Genomic DNA, 21,808 nt, shown 5'->3' on the forward strand with positions numbered 1-21,808 from the left:
TTGATCTACTTTTCTAGTATTGGTACCAAATAAATTTGATAATTACTGCTTTATAATATAGCCCTAGAGAATTGCCTGGGACACTGGTACATTATGTAACTTGTGCAACCAGTTGAGTGTGTGTCATGTAGCACTTGAATCCAGGTCTTCCTGATTCCTTTGTCAGTCTCCTATAACAGAGATGTCAAACATGCTGCCCACAATACTCCTAAGTGCCATTGGACAATTAAAATGCAATTGAGAAATATTTAACAAAGATCCCTGCTCCAGCAAAATAAGGTGCTGTAGGAATAATTTTCCATTGACCTTATGTTTTGTTTCTGCCAGTGTTAAGTAAAAGCTGTTACTTATGTATACCATACTGTTTTATTTCATACTTAAGGGAAAATGAAAGGACTCAAAGGGAAAAATATTTCTGTACTGCTTGAGTTATTAGAAAGAATGAAGCATTCTGAAAGAGTGGAATAAAGTGCTTCCAACAGAAAATGAAGAAAAACCAGAAAAGGCAGAAAGGAATTCTAACACATGTCAGGATGATGGAACAATGGTACAAAAACAGTAGAAGAAAAGTAGAAAGACTCTTTGAATTGTCAGAGCCAACTAATAGGTTTCCACAGGGAAGGGAATGCATGATGAGAATACTTGGGTTTTTGAAACTCATCTTGCCAGGTATGGATGCTAAATGCTGGCAACAAGAAAAATGGTTGTTCTCCTGTTTCAAAAAATTAGAAATAGAAGAGTTGCTACAGGATATATGATTTCCGAAAAAGGAAGGTGAATTCTTCAGATTATAGGCCAGTAAATTTGACTTTGAATCCTGGAAAAATCCTGTATTGTATTGTTAAATGAATGATTTTGTTGCCATTTAATGAAAAATTATGGGCTTAGGAGTCAGGAGTAATTCACCAAAATTAGGTGGTGTTAGACTAACCTTATTTTCTATTTTGACAGTTACTAGATTGGTAGGTAGACCAGGGGAATTCCAAAGATATGTATACTCAGATTTTAACAAAGCATTTCACAGTTTCTCATGATTTTTGTTTGAGCAAAATGGAAATGTGGGCTAAGTGGTACTGCATTTTGGGTGGTTTGCTTTGATAGACTAGTAACTAATGCGTTAAAACCAACTGTACGAATACAGTATGGGAGAGATGTGCCTAGATAGATGACTGATGGTTTGTGGGCAAAGGAATCTAGGATTTTCAAATAGTCTTATATCTTTGATAAATCATCAGTGTGAAATAGTATCTGCAAAAAGTAATGTGATATTAGGTTGTTAAAATAGATCTAGTGTCCAGATTGAGGTAGGTAATAGTCATTTCTATTCTGCCTTGGTCAGACTATATTTTTGGGAATTGTGTTTTGTTCTTGGCAATACATTTTATTTGATGTAAAATTATTTTAGTTTTCATTGACAGTTACAGATATTAAGATATATAAACAAGTATAATTACATTTCTCTTATTAGTTGTTAACCTAATATATACATTTTTCATATGGGCTTCGATAACAGAAGAAATATAATATCTTGCATGCTTATTTTTCTTTCCTCTTTGTCTTGAAAACCTGATTCTGTCAAGTTAAAGATTTTTTATATCTCTCAGTATTTTTTTAACTTCATATATATTTATTAGGTACAAAAATCACCAAATGAGTAGGCTTTTTTTTCCCCGCCGCAGGACAAGTGGGGTTAAGGGACTTGCCGAGAGTCACACAGCTAGTGTCAAGTGTCTCTGAGGCTGGATTTGAACTCAGGTCTTCCTGAATCCAGGGCTGGTGCTTTATCCACTGCGCCACCTAGCTACCCCCTGAGTAGGCACCATTTTGTTAAATTTCTATCAATGCAGACCTAGTTTTTCAATTTTTTTTGCTATTATATATAGTCCTGGTAAAATATTGTATAATGGCCTTTTCCCCCTTTTAATTATTTAACTATGTTTACAGATAGTTCTCCCTTTAGATAAATTTGTATTACATAAATGTTAATTTACATAAATAATTCTGAAAGAAATGTTCATTCCAAAAAAATTACAAGAATTCCTTACACAAAGTAGACATTGTATGATAAGATGCTGTATGATATTTGCAATGGTGGTGGGAAGTTGAGAAGCATCTCTTAAGTCAGTACCTGCCTGTCTACAGATAGTGAGTAATACTGCGCTTTCTCCCTGTGTTCAGTAGTGATCCTTATATTTTTATCATGGCTGGTGGCAAACATGCTCTTGAAAGGTAAAGTGAGCCATCTTATAAATTAAAGCCAATAGACTTGGAAATGGAAATGAAAATAAAAATAATTAGAAAATATAGAGGACAAAAACTGTCATCAGTAGCACTTGAAATTAGCCTTGCAGCGTAGACTGCGAACACCTTAGTGAAAGATGTTGCCAGATAAAGGAGCAACAACAGCAAAAGGCAGTACTTATATGAAGTTGACTTATCTGTGGAAGAGGAGGTGCTATTCTAAAGATGGAAAAACTATTAACTATGCAGATAGAAGACCAGACTCAGAAGAATATTCCTTTAAGCTTTGATGACAACGTAAGCCAAGGCTCAAGACCTCTTTGAAGATTTAAAGGAAAAGTACCCTTGAAGGAACACACAGGTGTTTGCAGCAATTAGTGGTTGGTTTGCATGATTATTAAATCATGCAGATTTCATAAAGCACACTTGTCAGGATAGGCTACTAGTGCAAGGTACTGAAGCAGCAAAGGAGAAAATCTTTAATGTAGACTAAACTGACTTATTTTATCAAAGAATGCCATCTCACACCTACATCTCATTGGAGGAAGAAATTATGAGGAAGCATAAAGCTTCAAAAAATAGAGTTACTTTTCTGCTTGGAGGGAATGCATCTGGGACTTGCAAATTAAAACTTGTTCTTGTACACCACTCAGAAAATCCAAATGCATTGAAAAGATTCAGCAAAGACAACACAATAGTTTATATACTGTTTATTCCCAAAGGTGAGAAGTTTTGTAATGATAATGGCATTCCTTTCAAGATTCTGCTTATTTTGGATAATGCTCCTGGTCACCCTCCCCATTTGTACAATTTTAATGTAATGGTCTGCCTTCCCTCCAACACTACCTTATTATTAGAACCTATGCAGTTTTGGATGAAGATTCTGCAAGTCCCACAATATTTACTATGCAATCTGGGATATTGATAATTCATGGGAAGATATAACAGAAATGTGAAAAGTTTGTGGGGGAAAAAGTGTGCCTGCAGTTCATTCCGATTTTCATGGGTTTGAAAAACATGAAACATTAGAAGAAGTGAATAACAAGATTCACAGGAATTGCAGCTAGAAGTAGATGAGAATGATGTGAAGGAGTTGATTGAGGATCTGTTTGAACTGTTAGCTGCAAAGATTGCAGAAGAAAAGAACACTTTGGAACTGAGGTTCACAGAAGCATATCATCATTTGAGTGAATTTTTTTCTTGTATTGAAAAGATGGATCCAAATACTTCAAGATTTTTAAAAGTTCAAAGATTAGTTGAGGATAATATTGTTTGCTGTCCTCTGATATATGAGGAAAAAAAGAGAGTCACTGTCCAAACATCTCTCAATAGCTTCACCTAGGGCTAAGTTGTGCAGCCAGCCAACAGTGATAAAGGCCTGGTGCTGTGAGTGGGGAAAAGAGCACACTGTACACCTATGTCAAGAATACCAAGTAGTTCAATGTCACTAGATTGCAGAATACTAGAGGAAGGTGGGGGGGGTGAGGGTTAAGGTATAAGACTGAAAAGGTAGGAAGGGGTCAGGTTATGAAAGGCTGGAAAAGTCAGACATTTTGATTTTGGATGTATAGGGAATTACTAGAGTTTAATGAATAGCAGACAGACAGGTAACAAGCATTTATTAATCACTATATGCTAGGCATTGGGGTAATATGGTCAGATTTGAACTTTAGGAAGATCTGTTTGATAGCTGACTGGAGTGGAAAGAGATTTGAGGGAGGGGAAAGCAACCAGCAGGTCATGACAATCATACACGTATAAGCTGATGAGGGCCTGCACTAGAGTGGTGGCAGTGTCTGAGGAGAAGATAGTATAGATGAGAAATGTTAAAAAGGTAAAATTGATTGGATTTGACAATAAATTGGATATAAAGAATGTGAGGGACAAGTCTATGATGATACCTAAGTTGTAAACCTGGGTGACTGGGAGGAATATAGTGAGAGCGCTAGGTGATAGTAATAGGGAAGTTAGGATGAGGGAAAGGCTTGGGGAAAAAGATAATGAGTTCTGTTTTGGACATGTTGAGTGTAAGGCTTTTTCAGTTAGAGACATCCAATAGGTTCTTGGATACTAGATTGGAAAGAGGTTAGGGCTGAATAAAGTAGAACAGAGAATCATCAGCATAGAAGATAGTCATTGGAACCATGGGAGCTGATGAAATCACCAAGTGAAATAGTAATAAAGCAGACGGGTCCAACTCAAATAAAAATAGATCTCTGCCTGTTGTGTATTTACTTAGAAAAGCATAAGTTAACATAATGTTTGTTTGGGTTATAGTTTTATTTATTTTGTTATACATTTTCCTATTGTGTTTTAGTCTGGTTCCTGCCTGGAATCTGGCAGGCTGCTAATTTGACACCTCTGGTATAGAGGGTTAAGAGAAGAAGGCCCAGGACACAGCCTTGGGGGACAGCTGTGGTTGGGGTATGGCCTAGTTGAAGATCAAGCCAAGGAAACTGAGTGGTCAGATGGTAAAGAAGAGTTACAGAAACTCAGAAGAGAGAATCAAGAAGATTGATAAATGTCAGAGGTTGCAGAGAAGTCAGGAAAGCTAATGATTGAAAAAAGGCCATTAGATAAAATATAAATGTTAAAAATATATGTGGTATAAATATAAAGTGATTTGATATTTATAACAAAACTGTTAAATTCATGATGAATTCTGGAGCAAAAATAGTACTGTTTGGAATCAGGAAATCCTTCATGATGAAGCTGCTGTTGCTTGAGCTTTGTATTAAAGGAAGAGAAGGATTCTATGAGGAGTTATAGTGAGAGGGCATTACAGGTATGGGGAGAGCCATTGTCAAGGTAGTGGAGTTGGGAGGACTGTTCTGTATGAGGAACAGAAAGAAGGCCAGTTTGGCTAGATAGTGGGGAAATGGGGATAGCTAGTGAAGGGATAATATCCAATGATCTGGAAAGATAGCGTGGGGCCAGATTATATAGGGCTTCAAAAGCATTTGACTCAAATAAAATTGATAATTGATAGTCGTGTGTGTGTGTGTGTGTGTGTGTGTGTGTGTGTGTGTGTGTGTTTCAGTAATTCTCAAAGTTTTTATGGTGGCTCAGCCTGTCATTTAATATCCTTCCCCATCATTGAGAAAGCGGCGCCCCCCTCCCCTTTCCAACCCTTGTTATAAACATGTATAGCTGAGCAAAACAAATTCCCACATTGGCCATATCCAAAAAACAAACAAAAAAACTTCATTCTGTACTCTACAGCTTTCATTTCTCTATTGGGAGGAGGGGTAGCATGTTTCATCATTAGTTCTCTGGAATCATGGTTGGTCATTATGTTGATCAGAATCCCTAATTCTTTTCAAGTTGTTTTTCCTTAACATATTGTTGTCGTCGTAGAAATTGTTCTCTTGGTTTTGTTCATTTCAATCTGCACCAGTTCATGTAAGTCTTCCCAGGTTTTTCTGACCATTCCCTTCATCATTTCTTACAGCACATTAGAATTCTATCTCATTTATATATACCATAATTATTCAGCCATTCCCCAGCTGATGGTAGGGATTCAGAATCCCCTTCAGATTTCTATTCTTTGCCACCTCAAAAAGAGATATCGTTTCAGAGGGGACACATCATCTATCCATGTTAGAATGTCTATGATCTCTTTATTGGAACAAAGGCAATTTATCCTTGTTTGGTACCTTATAATTATTTATTTCTGTTTACCCTTTCTATGTTTTCCAACTTCTGTGTTTAAGCGTTAAAGTTTCTGATCTTTCACAGGAATTCTTTGAAGTTCATTTCATAGAGGTTCTCTCCCCCCCCCCCCAAACAAAAACAAAACAAAACAAACAGCCTTGCATTTAGTTTTGCTGGGTAAGTTCTTGGTTTTATGTTTGTAACCTTTGCCTTCCAGAATATCATATTTGAAGCTCTCTTCTTTATATTGGTGGCAATTAAATCAAGCATGTTCTTGATTCAGGTTCCTAGGTACTTGAGTTCTTTCTTGGGGGGCGGGCAGGGCAATGGGGGTTAAGTGACTTGCCCAGGGTCACACAGCTAGTGTCAAGTGTCTGAGGCTGGATTTGAACTCAGGTCCTCCTGAATCCAAGGCTAGTGCTTTATCCACTGCGCCACCTAGCTGCCGCTGCCCCCCCCCCCAATTATTTCTTTTTGGCTGCTTGTAGTATCCATATTTTTTTTGTTTTGTTTACCTGGAAATGCTGGATCTTGGCTGTAATATTCCTGAGAGTTTTTATTTTGTTCTTTCTTTTAGGTTGTGTTTCCATTTTATCCTTGATTCTAAGAGATCTGTGCAGCTTTCTTTTTAAGATTTCTTGAAATATGATGGCTAGGCTTTTTTGGTTAAGACTTTCAGGTTGTCCAATGATTTGTAAATTTTCTTTTTCTTGATCTGTTTTCCAGGTGAGTTATTTTTGCTATTAGATATATTTTAAGTCTGTTGAATTGCTTTAATATCTACTGTTGTCCCTACACCTCTTGTGCCAGACTGTTAATTTTCATTCCAGTTCTTTCTTCTGTAGTTCCTCATTTCTTTTATAAAAACATTTAAAATTTATTTTTAAAATTCTTGCTTCATTTCTTCTAGGAATTCCAGTTGAATTCGTGCCCAAGCTGTATTTTTCTCAGGATTTTTGCTTGTAGATGTTTTGGAGTTTGGGTCTTAAGCATCCATGTAAACATTATAGCATTTTGTGATGGGATTCTTTTTTCATTTGCTCATTTGTCCAGACTCCTTCCTGACTTCCAACTTAATACTGAGGCCAGACTCTTTATAGTTGTGGAGGGAAAATCTGGGCTGGTGCTTGTTACTTCTTTTTTGGGGTGTTGTGTTAGTCTAGGATCTTAAGACTTGTCACTTGCAAGCTTTCGGTACTCCCCAAATAATCTGATCCAGGGCAAAGTGTGATTGCTACACCTCTACCATCCCTATCCCCACCCCTCCCAGCTTTATAAAGTTTTGATCTGGTTCCTGTTTTGTGCAAGAGTAGACTGCTGCTGGACTCATCCACTATGAACTAGCTGGGAAGTTCTCATGGTTCAGAGGGACAGAATTGTAGGTTCCCTTTTGGTCTGGTATTCTCACCTTGGCTTTTCCTCTGAAGGCTTCAGACTGGGCTAGAAACTGGTACTGAGACCCCACTTCTGCTTCTGGGGTCTGATCTGTACTACAGCTGTTACTTGCTCCTTTGTAGATAACACCACCTTAGGCTGGCCATGGCTTCCTACAGTGCCACTTTTGGGGACAGGTCTTTCTTTCACTTTGCCCTGGATCTCTGATCTGGAACTGGGTAGTTGGTGACAAACCTTCCTGATGGCACCTGTTTCCCATCTCCATTAGAATGGAAGTTCCTTGAGGACAGGGATTGTCTCCCTTTAGTATTTGTAGCTCCTCTATCTAGTACCGTGTCTAGGGTATAGTGGGTGCTTGGTGCTGTTTCATGAATTTTGTGAATTAATTAGTTCCTGACTCTACTTTATTATCCCTAATAAAGAAACAAAAGATGAAACCTGAAAGTGGACACAGATTGTTTTATTTATATTATATTTATATGCTTCTGAAACAGCTTTATATGTGGAACTAATAAAAAGTCAGGCAGCTAGGTGGCACAGTAAGACTCATCTTCATGAGTTGAAATCTGTCTTCAGACACTTAGTGGCTATGTGACCCTGGTCAAGTCACTTAATCCTGTTTGCCTCGGTTTCCTCATCTGTAAAACAAGCTGGAGAAAGAAATGGCAAACCACTTCAGTATCTTTGCCATGAAAACCCCAAATGGGGTCATGAAGAGTCAGACACTACTGGAAAATGATTCAGCGACATCTCAACATATACATTTTTGAGTACTTGGTGCACAGTTTTACAGTTTACTATTTTACAATTAGTAAATTGTAGAAATTTTGTCTTTGGTATTTTATTGGTCATACTTAAGATTTGTTTGATATAGAATAGTAGGTCATGAATACACCCCCTGATTGTGATAATTCTTCCTATGGAAAAATGCAGTCTATTTGTGATAATCTTTCAGACCTACATTCTTTGGGGGGGAAAGTACTATTGATATAGCATTCCAAAATCTGTAGCTAGGATATAAAAGCTAGGAAATTAAAAGTATATAAAGGCAGTAATATTCAACATGGTCCTTTCTATAGCACTTAGGAGGAGTTGCAAGAATTTTTCCTTTCCTTGGGGAAGAATTTAAACATTCATTACTAAAAAGAAGTGTGAAGATTGTTTCACTCACCAAAAGTTAAATTGCAATGTATGTTGATATTCAATAATTGTGAGCTTTTTACATTTCCATTTCCTTTGTGTAGGAGTTAAAGTTCCACGTAATTTTCGCTTGTTAGAAGAACTTGAAGAAGGCCAAAAAGGAGTAGGCGATGGTACAGTTAGCTGGGGACTTGAAGATGATGAAGATATGACACTTACAAGGTGGACAGGCATGATTATTGGGCCACCAAGGGTCAGTCTCCCAAGTTTTTTCTGTTAATACTGATCTTAACTAATAAATGGCTGATTGAAAAATGTTAATATAAGAAATGATCATTATTAACCTTAATTTTAAAATGTTTTTTATGTACCTGTGTTTAATCTCGATTTATAAATTCATTTGCAATAAAAAGGTTCTTCAGAATATTTTGCCATTATTTCAGTCATATTGCATAGTAAAGGTTATATCCTTGTGTCTCTCTCAAGGTTATCAACTCTTATTTTAATTTGTAGGGTTTTTTCCTGGATTGAAGCAGCACATTCCTCATTTCAAGGAATTCCCTCACTGAGGGTTAGTCAATATTTTTTGAAACCTATGATAAAATTCTCTTTGGTTTGATAAATTCAACACTGATTCAGACTTTTCCTTCCTTTGGTATACTTATTGTGGTATTGAGAGGGGCATGGCATAGTGGTTAGAGAAGCTGGCCTTGAATTCTGGAAGACTTAATTTCAACTTCCTCTTTTTACATATACTTAGCTGTGTGACCCTGGAAAAGTCACTTAACATCTCTTCCTCAAGCAGCCTTATGAGGTTTTAACTCACAGAAAAGCATTGTTTTGCAATGGTAGAAGAAATTCCTCAGTGGGAAGCTTTTCTACATTTATGAAGTCATAGGCCTACCAAAAGTAAATTTTTTTTTTACATGGTGGTTGCTGTATTATCAGGCTACTAATACAATTCTGTATATATACACTAATCAGTGACAGTGGAACCATCATATACGGATTCTTAAAATTATAGTCCCGGGGCAGCTAGGTGGTGCAGTGGATAGAGCACCGGCCCTGGAGTCAGGAGTACCTGAGTTCAAATTCGGCCTCAGACACTTAACACTTACTAGCTGTGTGACCCTGGGCAAGTCATTTAACCCCAATTGCCCTACAAAAAAAAAAATTATAGTCCCCAGTGAAGAAGTACAAATTTTACCAAAGAAAAGACGAGTATTTGGTCTAGACTACGTATATACTGCTCATTAATGCTAGTTAAGTATAAAAGATTTTCACTGTTAAATCTACTAGAAGTAACATTTTAAAGTATATTTGCTTCATTTTGCTAAATTCACTGGTTCTAGTACTCTTTCATTGTTTCTGTGGGTTCAAATCAATTAACATTTGTGTAACTTACTTAGGAGAAGGAAGAGTTAGAATTGGAAGAAGCCTTAGATGTTGTTTAGGAATATCCCCTCATTTTACAGTTGAGGAAACTGAGGCCTATTTGCATAGCTAATAAGTAGCAGAGATAGGATTTGTATCCAACCCCCCCATCATTTTCTCAATCTCCTAAGGCAATCTGCTGCCATCAGGATAAAATCCATTTATTTTGCTCTTGGTTCTTTTAGGCATCAGGGAGAACTGCAGTGTTTGAATTATGGGCAAAACATGTATCAAATTAATCAAAGATGCCAATGGAGTGCAAGCAGGTTCTACCAAACTGGAAAGGCTGTGAGTGTGGGCCTGGTGACAGACTGTCGCCTGAGGACCAGCCTTGCTCAGTGCGGAGAGGCTCATCACCAAAGGCTGGCCCCCAGGTGATGAATTTTTTTGGTCACAACTCATCAAACTATCTACTAAGGTGTGCACAGGTTGTGATCTACTTTGGAATTACCCACATGGAGGAAGTCATATTTTGAAGAAGACAAAAGATACGCCACAGTACCTTTACCTCCACTCTTCCACTTGTTACAATCTTAGGTTTGTGTGGAATTACAGATTGACTTCCAAATATTTACAACTGTATCAGTTGTGTTCCAGAATCAGTCTGTTACCTCATTATTACTTTTTAAAAAAATGTACTGTAAAATAGGTGTATATAGATGGTTCTCTTCTCTTTCATCCCTGATTTAGTTTACATTATTCTTCCATTCTTCCCCTTTACTTCCAGGGTTTTTATAATTTTTGGTGTTCTTGCTCTTTAGACATCCTTTATGTTTTTATCTCTTACCTATTCTTCTGCTTTTACACTGCTTTTGTGTATTTGCGTAAGCTTGTTTAACTCTTAATTCCCCTAGATTACTAAGTAAATACTAGATTGCCAAGTAGTACTCAAGAATCCATACATCACTTAGAACAATGTTTACATTGATATATTCGGTATAGTCAAGTTTCCATACTTGGACTATCAGAATTACATCTTCTTTTCCTGTAGCTATAGCATTGGAAGTATGGATTCTTATAATTTTCTTGATGATAAAAGGAATTCTTTTAGCTTCAAACTACTAAGATTGACTCCCATGGTTGGGGGATGGCTGAGTGTTCTGTGGTTGGCTACACAGGAGGGGGAAAGGGAATAGGACAGGATTATCTCGGAAGGGGAAATGAAGGATGAGGGAGGGGATAGCAGATTGGATTGTTTTCAAAGCCAGGTGAAAGCAAGGGCTAGTAGGATGATAGTATCTATGCCCTGAAGTGAAGGGACAGCAACCACCATAGGTAAACATAAGATACTTTCGGTTGGGACATGGAGAAGGAGCAAAGATACAGAATCTGCCCTGGTGGTAAGGTTCATTGGGAAAAGACTGATTCTAGTTAGAGGATGTTGAGAATGTTGGAGCAGTGTTAGCTTTAATGGAAGAGGGGTAGAAGGAGACAGGTGGTATTGCAGGGGGAATGTGTGTGGGGTAAAAGACAGCAGCAGTTCAGAGGCTGCTCTGTTGATGAGGACACGGAAAGTAGGGGGAGGAGAAGGAAAATAATCAGGATACTGGGATAGGTGTTCCCAAAGGAACATTCATAAGTTATGGAGTGCTTATGTGTCATAGGATGTGATGGACCCCATATAATTTTCTATGACACCCCACTCATCCACTTTTCTGCTTGATAGCCCTTTCTCCCTCCTTCCCTCCCCATATAATATTTTACTCTTCTATTTCACAATGGCTTGGTAATAATTTTATTTTGATTCTTTTTATCATATTTTTTAACTTTTTCAATGTATTGAAACATTTTTCTTAAAATTATGTGCCTGTTTATATCTCTACCTTTTTATGTAAAACATATATCCTACCCTCCACATACTTTCTTCTAATGGTTTATCTGCAGGTGGGTAGTTAAATGGCCCAAATTTAAGTCACAAGGAGGAATATTATATAAAAAAGTTTTTGAACTGGATAGTTAAGTCATGAATGATTTAGAAAAATGGTATGCCAGCAACATTAATTATTAAAGAAATATTATGTAGTGATAAATCTTGCATTTGTGTCTTTAAGTGCAAATAGATAATTTAGTAAAATAAACTGAATGCATATATAAATGTGAAAAGGAGCGTGAAGCAGTTTTGATCCTATATTGTGAAAAGATGTTGACTTACATGTTTAAACAACTGTGGCTGAAAATCTCATATGTTGACTATTCTAAGTTGTTTCTAAAGATCAGTGTTTCCCAAATAAACTTGAACTTTTAAAATCTTAAAATATATGACTGGAACCCATAAATATTGATTTGAGGAGTGTTGGATTTGGGATTAAAGGGATTATTAGGGAAACTTTGAAGCAAAAAGTTAGCTTTTAATGCATGTTTTAAGTATGATACATACTATCCCATAGGAAAGGTATTGCTAAATGCCATTTTTTTTTTCATGGCATCTCTAGTTATGGTCGTGAGAAATAACTAGATTTCTGCAATGCATAATTTGAGAAATGCTTATGTAGACTATTCTGGAATGGGTGCTCATAATATAACTACTACCATGAAATTGGGAATCAATGCCTTATCATGTAAAGGCCGCAATGTGTGATTTTTATGTGGCAAGATTTGTTCCATTGAGCTTTTCTTCTTATCCCACCCCAGCAGTTCAGTTTCCCTGGATTCTTAATGTGCAGGTTGCATTGGTATATAATGAAAATAGATCATATTTACATAATACTTTAAATTTTACAAAATATTTCTCTCACATATGACCTGTGAGGGATATATATAGTCCAGGTCTTCTTATCCCACTTTGACAAAGGAAGAAACTGAAGCTCACAGAAGTTGTGATTTTCCCAGGGTGTAGGGTCAACTCAGTAAGTGCCTAGCCAGTACTTGGAGTCTTCTGACTTCAAGGTCAGTGCTCTTTTCACTATACCATGATTGGGATCTTCATTTGGTTCTTTCATGCATGAAGCATTTGATAATAGAAGTTAGCTTTTCTTTTTTTGTTTGTTTGTTTTGTTTTTCTTTTGTGGGGCAATGAGGGTTAAGTGACTTGCCCAGTGTCAAGTGTCTGAGTCCGAATTTGAACTCAGGTCGTCCTGAATCCAAGGCCAGTGCTTTATCCACTGTGCCACCTAGCTGCCCCCCCGAAGTTAACTTTTAATATTTCATGTGAGACTAAATAGGTCTGATTTTTTTTTTTTGGTAGCAAAATGCTAAATTTTATCCTCATTTCCATTGAACCTTGTTTTAAAAAGTATTGACGTTAAAATAACATCATACTTTTTGGAGTAAGAGGCAAAGTTAGCTCTAGGATTTCTTTTGCTTTTGACTGTAATTTATAAGACAGTTACTCTCTTGTTTCTTTATTATTACATTGATAGTTTTAACTGTGGGGGTTAAATATTCAAAAGCAAATGCATCCTTCTCCAAAACCATGAGCCATAAAACAACATATTTAGATTAAACATGCTTCAGTGCATTTATTCTGGTATCTTTTGAGTAAGATTATTTTAAAGGTTTTTTCATTTAAAATATCTATCAGTTCTTAATAAGCTTTTGATCTTTTTTGCCTTCCAGACAAACTATGAAAACAGAATATACAGTCTGAAAGTAGAGTGTGGACCTAAATACCCAGAAGCACCTCCAACAGTTAGATTTGTAACAAAAATTAATATGAATGGGATAAATAATTCCAATGGAATGGTAAGTTGAAATCATCTCTGCCAAACTTCGCTATAGTAGCTCTTCCCCCTCCCTCCACTATAGAAGCTCTTAATAAAGTTCCAGAGGAAAAAGACTCTTAAACTTAGAGCACAAAATTTCTTGATTGGTATTAAAAAAATTGTGGTTGAAATATCCTTAGAAAAGGCATTGGAAATAGTTTTTTCCCCTTCACTTTATTTTCTATATGTACTTACATAATGGTATTCTTGATAAGCCTTATTATTTATATGTATATATTTACAGGATGAGAAGCAGGAGGCCATAGTGAATTGATAGGCTTTGGAACCCAGAAAGACCTGGGTTCATGTCCATACTGATGACCAAGGGCAAGTCTCTCAATCTCCATTTACTCCAACGACTCTTAAGACTATAAGTTGCAGATCTACATCGATGGAAAAAGCTTCCATATGGGAATAGCATCTAGCTATAGATATATTTGTTCAGACTTGTGTTGTATGGGAGTTTATATATGTGTGTATTTTAGAGGCAACTGTTACTGGAAATGTAAGCACTTCTTTAGTGTCTATGGCAAGCAACTTTGAAAGAGCAGTTACGCATTTGTTCCCAGAATCAAAATGATTTACCCCAAGCCTCTTTTTTTGATGTTTTTGAGAAATTTGAGGTCTTGAGAAATTTGATTGGGGCTTTTCCTTTGAAGCCAGGGCTAAGAATTGAGGCTTAGGACTTGAGATTTATAGCCCAAACAGATTGTGCTCTGCTTCCTCAAATAATTTCAGTCTGTGATTAGAGGCATCAAGTAGTTTTAAAATTTTAGGATTATCAATCATTTCTAATTCTGAACCAGTTAACCACTCAACCACTTATCTAACCAAATAAGTTTATTTTACTTGGAATTGAATGAGCATTGATAGTTTAACTATAGATATAACTCCACAAAATTTTCATACCATAAGAATGATCTAGTTAAAACGTTATAAACCACAGAAGAGAACAGTACAGATGATGGAGGGTAGGAAGAAGCAGTGCAGTCCAGCCTCTTCACACCTGCTTCAGCAAAGATCTAAGAAGGCCACACTGAGGAGAGATCCTGAAGTTTAAGAAGGAACTACTTCCCTGGGCCTTAATTTCCTCATCTGTAAAAAAAGAGGGTTGGCTCTGAGGTCCTCTTCAGCTCTAGATCTATGATCCTGTGAAATAATTTCTAGGATCTGCAATACTAAGGCCCTGAGGATAGGTCTTAATTAAATATTTATATTCTCAACTCCTATTTACAATGCTCTCTTCATGATGATAACTTTTATTTATATAAATATTTATATTTTACAAAATACTTGATTCATTCTCATTTGATCCTCAAGACTACCCTGAGAAATGTTATGTGAGATAGGTCATACTAGGATTATTTTTACTAGTAGGTGGAGTGACAGTCTTAAGATCATGTAGCTAGTAAATAACAGGGCCAGGATTATAGAGTTTAAATGCTGTGGGATCTTAAATTTGGGGGATTATTGTATATTATGGACTGATGAATTGCAGGTTTTATTCTGACATAATATTTATTTTTCCATAATCATTCTCCCTATCCTTTACCCCCACCAAGGTCTTTATCAAGAGTTTATGAATATTCTTTTGGAGTCTGTTTGGTATTTCATGGGATTTGCAATCACATTTATTTAACTATCATTATACAGCCGCAAGTATTTGTTTATGTTTTGGAAATGTCTTGGCTTTTTCTCCACTAATTTTATAAACTCCATCTAGTTATGGAGACTGTTTATAATAGGCTAAAAAGATGGCATTATAAACTCACTGTATAGCATTCCCCTATTTTTAAATAATGTTTAAGAGAAATTTTACAGAGAATCTCTATTTTTAGGTAATTCACAATTACTGCCTTTGTTATGTAGAATGTATTGCATTAATTGCGGACAGTGGACATGATAGTAGAGTATCTTCCAACATGTAAAAGAGATTGGCTTTAAAACAGAATTCCACTTACTAGCTGTGTGACCTTGGGCAAGTCACTGAACCCCAATTGCCTCACTTAAAAAACAAAACAAAACAGAATTCAGTATGCAGTAGAAATGAAAGGGACATTAGTGATCTTCTAGTCCATTACTCAAGGACTTGCCCAAAGTAATACATTAAATCTCATTGTTTTCCATTATAAATTTAAGTACTTGTACCTTGGTAATCATGTATGTGTTTTTCTGCGAATTGGGATTGGGAGTGGTAAAGGAGAGGAAAACAGTGAATCTTGCTTGTTTTTCCTGTCTAGCAAATCAACCCTATCCTGGCATCATTTTACCCTCTACCAGGCTTTGAACCAGTACTCACCCCGTTTCAATGATACTGTCTCTTCTGCCTTTGAATCCCTTGCCCATTGGATCCTCTGCTATCTCCAACATTGTGAAACTCACTATTTCTCCTCTTCCCTGGTTTATCCAAGTGGTCAAATGGTGCTTAGACTAGAGGATATTCCATTGGTGTACTACAGATTTATGTTAACTGACCCTAATTGGGCTCTTTGCTTTGTAGTCGTCCTTTTATTAACCCTTTACTGATTCATATTCCCCACAGTGGCTACTCCAAGCTTCTTCATTCTTCAGTTTTCCAGTTCTACTTCTATTCAAATCAGATAATTTCACTTCATCCTTACTGAGAAAATCAAGGCTATCTGCCATGAACTATCACAACTTCACCCTTTTAAGCCTTTTTGTGTTTTCATGTCCCCTTTCTCCTTCTCTTAGGCCTCAAAGGATGAGGTAGCTGTAGTCCTTGCTAAAATCAACCCATCCTCCCCCTCCCTCCCCCCAGTATTATTCCTTGTGACTTTGCTCTACCAGTCACCACATCTCTTTTTTAAGTTTTGTTTGTTTGTTTTTTTGCGGGGCAAGGACTTGCCTAGGGTCACACAGCTAGTAAGTGTCAAGTGTCTGAGACCAGATTTGAACTCAGGTCCTCTTGAATCCAGGGCCAGTGCTTTATGCACTGTGCCACCTAGCTACCCCCACTGCATCTCTTTTTAATGGTCAACTCCCTTACTGGCTCCTTCCTATCTGTTTAAAATATACTAATTGTCCCCTATTCTAAAAAAACTTCCCCTATAGTCTTGTACCTCTTACCATTCTTTACCTCTTCTTCCCTTTCAGTGCCAAAATTCTTGAAAGAATAGTCTACACTACTAAACTTTGGTTATTTAACTCCTTGTAACCTATCTTCTACATTTTTTTTTCCTTTAGGGAGTCCTTTTGTATGTATTGTAAATAAAAATTTTCTTTTGCACTGTTCTTGACTGTCTTCTCTTTGCATATTCTCTTCCTTTACAATCTCGATTCCCACAGCTTTAATTATCACCTCCATGATGATGTCTTCTAAATCTAGTCCTGACTTCTTTGCAGAGCTCCAGTCCTATATCTTCCATGTTTCCAACATGTCCAAAACTGAACTCATCTGGTTATCCTAATTTCATTTCTGTTAATGGTATCTATCACTATTCTCTCAGTCGCCTAAATTACCAAATCTTGGAATCAAAAGAACATATTTTGAGAACTGGAAGGAACCTGGGAGGTCACCAATTTTGTTATTTTATGGATGAGAAAATTGAGGTCCAGAGAGATCTACTGACATGTTCAGATTAGTTCAGTAAGCAGCAGAACTGGGATTTGAACCTACATCCTCTGACTCCAAAGCCATTGCTATTTCCACCACATGTTGTTCCCTTCGTAAATGACTCATCATTTTCATTCCCCATATCCATTCAGTTTCCAAGTTCTATCTCGCCAGTATTATTTGAATCTTTATATTTTTGATGTAACAGTTCTATTTCAAGTATTCATATGGGGTTGTAACAGTGAATATAATAAGTACTGCAGGCATTATTATTCCCATCTCATAGGAATATGAATCATAATGTTAATTTTTGGCTAAAAATATTGATTTGACTTACATGGCTTACGGAATATTTGATTCCTTTTCGTAGTTGCCTGGGGAACCCTAGCCCAAAGCCCTAGCATTTAGACATCTGGTCCCACTGCCACTCTCCTACCTCCCTATGGTTTTGGTCTCTTCTTCTAGGGGTGCTGTTCAGATTCAGAAAATTCATTCATTTCTCTTATTAGTAGTTTGGAATTGTCCCCCTCCCCTGAAATAGTGTTCATTGGTAGCTTGTCTTTCAGCACTTGATAACTACCTTTTTATTAAATATAAATATATATACATACAGAAAATAAAAAGAAGTACAGAAAGGGGGTACAAATAGAGCTTTCTTATTACTGTGTTTATACATAATATCAACATATACATGTACATAATTAATGCACATTAAAAGATATAATTTAACAATAAGAAATTTGAATTTGGAATGTTTTTGTTTGCTAATGTGCCTTATAGTCATAATAAAGAAGAACTTTTTAATTTTTAATTTTATTTTTTAAACAAATTATTTATTTATTTTAGTTTTTAACATTTATTTAGATAAGATTTCTAATTTCAAATTTTTCTCCCTCCCCTCCTCTCCCTTCCCCCCCCCTCCCCAGACAGCAGGTAATCTGATATAGGTTATATCTGTCTATCTATCCATAACATTTAACATATTTCTGCATTAGTCATGTTACACGAGAAGACTCAGCAAAAAGGAAAAACCTCAAAAAAAGAAAAACAACAGCACCAAAAACAAAAGAAATAGTATGGTCCAATCAGCGTCCATGTTCCACAGTTCTTTTTTTTTTTTCCCCCTTTTCTGGATTTGGAGAGCCTTTTCCATCATGAGTCCTTTGGAACTTCCTGTACCATTGGATTGGTGAGAAGAATCTAGTCTTTCACAGTTGATCAGCACATAATGATGATACTGTGTACAATGTTCTCCTGGTTCTGCTCATCTCACTCATCATCAGTTCATGCAAGTCCTTCCAGGTTTCTCTGAACTCCTCCTGCTCATTGTTTCTTACAGCACAATAGTATTCCATTACATTCATATACCACAACTTGTTCATCTATTCCCCAGTTGATGGGCATCCCCATAATTTCCAATTTCTTGCCACCACAAAAAGAGCAGCTATAAATATTTTTGTACATGTGGGTCCTTTTCCATTTTCCATGATCTCTTTGGGAAAAAGACCCCAAAGTGGTATTACTGGGTCGAAGGGTATGCACAGCTTTATACCCTTTTGGGCATAATTCGAAATTGTTTTCCAGAATGGTTGGATCAGAAGAACATTTTTTTTTGGGGGGTGAGGCAATTGGGGGTAAGTGACTTGCCCAGGGTCACAAAGCTAGTAAGTGTTAAGTGTCTGAGGCCAGATTTGAACTCAATTCCTCCTGAATCCAGGGCCAGTGCTTTATCCACTGCGTCGCCTTGCTGACCCAAAAGAACTTTTTTTTTTTTTAATTTTTTTTCACACAGCTAGTAAGTGTTAAGTGTCTGAGACCAGATTTGAACTCAGGTACTCCTGACTCCAGGGCCAGTGCTCTATCCATTGCTCCATCTAGCTGCCCCCAGAAGAACTTTTTTTTTTTAAATAAAACTTACCCATCTAGGATACTCCTTACCCAAAAGTTTCTGATAGTCAAGGTTCAATGGTGTAACAATTGAAGTTTATAATTATGGCTGTTATTAAAAAAACAAGTTAAATTATCTGTTCTCTCTCTGTCTCCATCTCTCTTGCTCTTTTTTCTCTTTCTTCTGTCTCTCTAAACAAAACCTGCCCCTACCCCCCCAGCCTTTCTCTCCACTCTTTTCACCGTAGACTAGGTTACTGATACTACTGTTTTCCTTTCTCATCTCTTCTCCTTTTTTCCAAAAAAATTAAACATGTGATTCTTACACCATGGAAGAAAAAAGCCATTCTTTGGCACTTATATTCCAAGTCAACAGAATCTTGGGATTGCGTGGTTCTTATGTTTATCCAAAGAAGGGAATCCTTTTTTCCTATAACTAGCAGGTCTTTGGGCTTCTTGAATTCTCTCTTAGATGGTTGCTTTGCTGGATGGCATACCTTTTGTTTTGCCATGCATCTCCTGAGTTTTTGTGTGCATTTTTGAATAGGATTTTACATTTATTCCTTTTAAATTTATTTTTATAAGATTCCAACCTGCTGAGATATTTTTGATTCCTAGATTTTTCAACCAGTATATTAGTCCAGCTTTGTGTTACCTAGTTTGCTATCTATTTCCTCCATTTTAAGTCAATTCATTGATCCATTGATGAGTAGAAAAGGATGTTAGGGTGTTTTCACTAGAGACCTTTCTCCATGTTGATATCGGCGTATTCATTTTACTTTTCTTTGCATATGTCCAGTCATATAACTATTTTTGAATGAATGTAACTGTTCTCATTTGATCCATATCTTTCCATCTGTATAAGATTATCTGTCATGAGCGACTTCATTAAATGCTTTGATTAAATATAAGTACTCATCTATATAGCGTTTTATTTTAATAACTTTTTTTTTGGTGAGGCAATTGGGGTTAAGTGACTTGCCCAGGGTCACACAGCTAGTAAGTGTCAAGCATCTGAGGCCGGATTTGAACTCAGGTCCTCCTGAATCCAGGGCTGATGCTCTATCCACTGCGCCACCTAGCTGCTCCATAATAACTTTTTTGTTTTTTAATAAAAAAAGAATTGATGTTGGTTTGGCATCTTATCCTAGTCTCATTTTACAGGTCATGCTAGGTCACAATTATAGAACACTTATAAGTTTTCAGAGTACTGTCTTTCTTTACAGTAATCCAGGTTTTTAATTTTCCTCATTTTACAGATAAGGAGGCTAAAATTTTGAGATTATGATCTCTCCCCCCACTCCCCCAAAGGCAACATAATAAGTTAAACATATCATGCTGCCTTTCTCTTTACAGATGAGGGAACTCAGGCCCAGAGAGGCTAATCAACTTGCCCAGTGTCTTATACCTTAGAGGTGGAACTAATTACCCAAGTCTTCTAATTCCTAGTTCAGGGAAGATTGAAAGTGAAATTTTAGACTTAGTTACTCCCAAAATGGTTTATTCATCTGTATAGCTACAGTATTTTATGTACATCATTTATTTGTGGTCTTTTTTCTTTTAGGTGGATGCGCGGAGCATACCAGTTTTAGCAAAATGGCAAAATTCTTATAGCATTAAAGTTGTACTTCAAGAGCTAAGGCGTCTAATGATGTCCAAAGAAAACATGAAGCTTCCACAACCTCCAGAAGGACAAACATACAGCAATTAATTTTAACAAATCTCAAACTTATCTAAACCAACAACCTTCTACTCATGTTAATGTCTTGATTAAATCTCACAATGCAAAACCCACACATTAAAAGAATTCCAGCTGGTATACATGACCTGGACATTTGTAAGAATATATTTAATATATGTACACCCGTTATGTTTTCAGGCACAATGGGAAGAAAAATGCAGCACAATTTTTTTTTTCTCTTATCAAGGCACTACCATTTAAGCATAAACCTGGAGTACTACAAATGGAATTCAGGTTTTACAAGATGAAAGCATGACAAGAAGTGTCAGATTGCTGTGGAGTAATGTATGTTTCAGAAATCTAATTTCTCAAGGAGGAAAATTATAAATGGCATGCTTGATCCATCTTGCTTAGTGAAAGAGCTGCAATTTAAATTGTTTAAAGTAGCAGGTACAATAAATACTGTTGCTAATTTTGTTTAATTTTTGAAGAGGTGTGGGTACCGACTACTAGTAGTAACAAAGAGTATGTTCAGGATTGTTTTGATACCTGTATTTATAAAAAGGGGGGAGGGAGTGAGGGAGGGAGATGGATTTCTGTTTTAAAGCAGCTCCTGTGTGTTACATGTAACAGACATGGTAAATACTTGTTTACAGTCTTTGTTCTGATAAACCATGAATTTAAGTTTAAGTGAAAAAACAAAGGAAATAGGTGTATGGATATGTGATTCTGAGATTAAAGTTAGTCTTAAAATGTAAATAAAATGTGGAAAGTATCCTCAGAGACTGTGCCATTTCTATGATATTGCTGTAATATATGTACAATAACTTGCCGAAGTAGCTAAAATCAGAATTATTGTATCTTGTTGATCTTTTATTTGTTTCCCTATTTTTGTATACTAGTTAATTGGACCTTTGGTTAGTCTTGCTAAGGAGCAATTACATAATTGGTTTTATCCCATCTCTGAGAGAATAGAAATCCCTTCTATCGTGTTTTAAAAACCTCATAGTTTTTAATCACACTAGGATTTTCAACGCCTATCTCTTACACATCTATTTTCATATGCTATTTTAGTTCTTTTCACATCTTTTTTTCCTTTAA

General features: G+C 36.4%; 1 protein-coding gene across 1 annotated transcript in view; it reads left to right on the plus strand.

Annotated features, from left to right (window-relative positions):
- The window catches only part of UBE2V2 (ubiquitin conjugating enzyme E2 V2), a 45,243-nt gene extending 23,761 nt beyond the window's left edge, over nt 1–21,482 (plus strand). Inside the window, exons 2-4 of the mRNA XM_043970391.1 lie at nt 8,535–8,683; nt 13,420–13,545; nt 20,591–21,482. Of these exons, the coding sequence (XP_043826326.1) occupies nt 8,535–8,683; nt 13,420–13,545; nt 20,591–20,737 (422 nt within the window). The 3' untranslated portion in view covers nt 20,738–21,482. The remainder of the gene's footprint in view (nt 1–8,534; nt 8,684–13,419; nt 13,546–20,590) is intronic.
- The last annotated feature ends 326 nt before the right edge of the window (nt 21,483–21,808 follow it).

This window comes from Dromiciops gliroides, chromosome 1 (genome assembly GCF_019393635.1).
Source record: "Dromiciops gliroides isolate mDroGli1 chromosome 1, mDroGli1.pri, whole genome shotgun sequence".
Taxonomy (NCBI): Eukaryota; Metazoa; Chordata; class Mammalia; order Microbiotheria; family Microbiotheriidae; genus Dromiciops; species Dromiciops gliroides.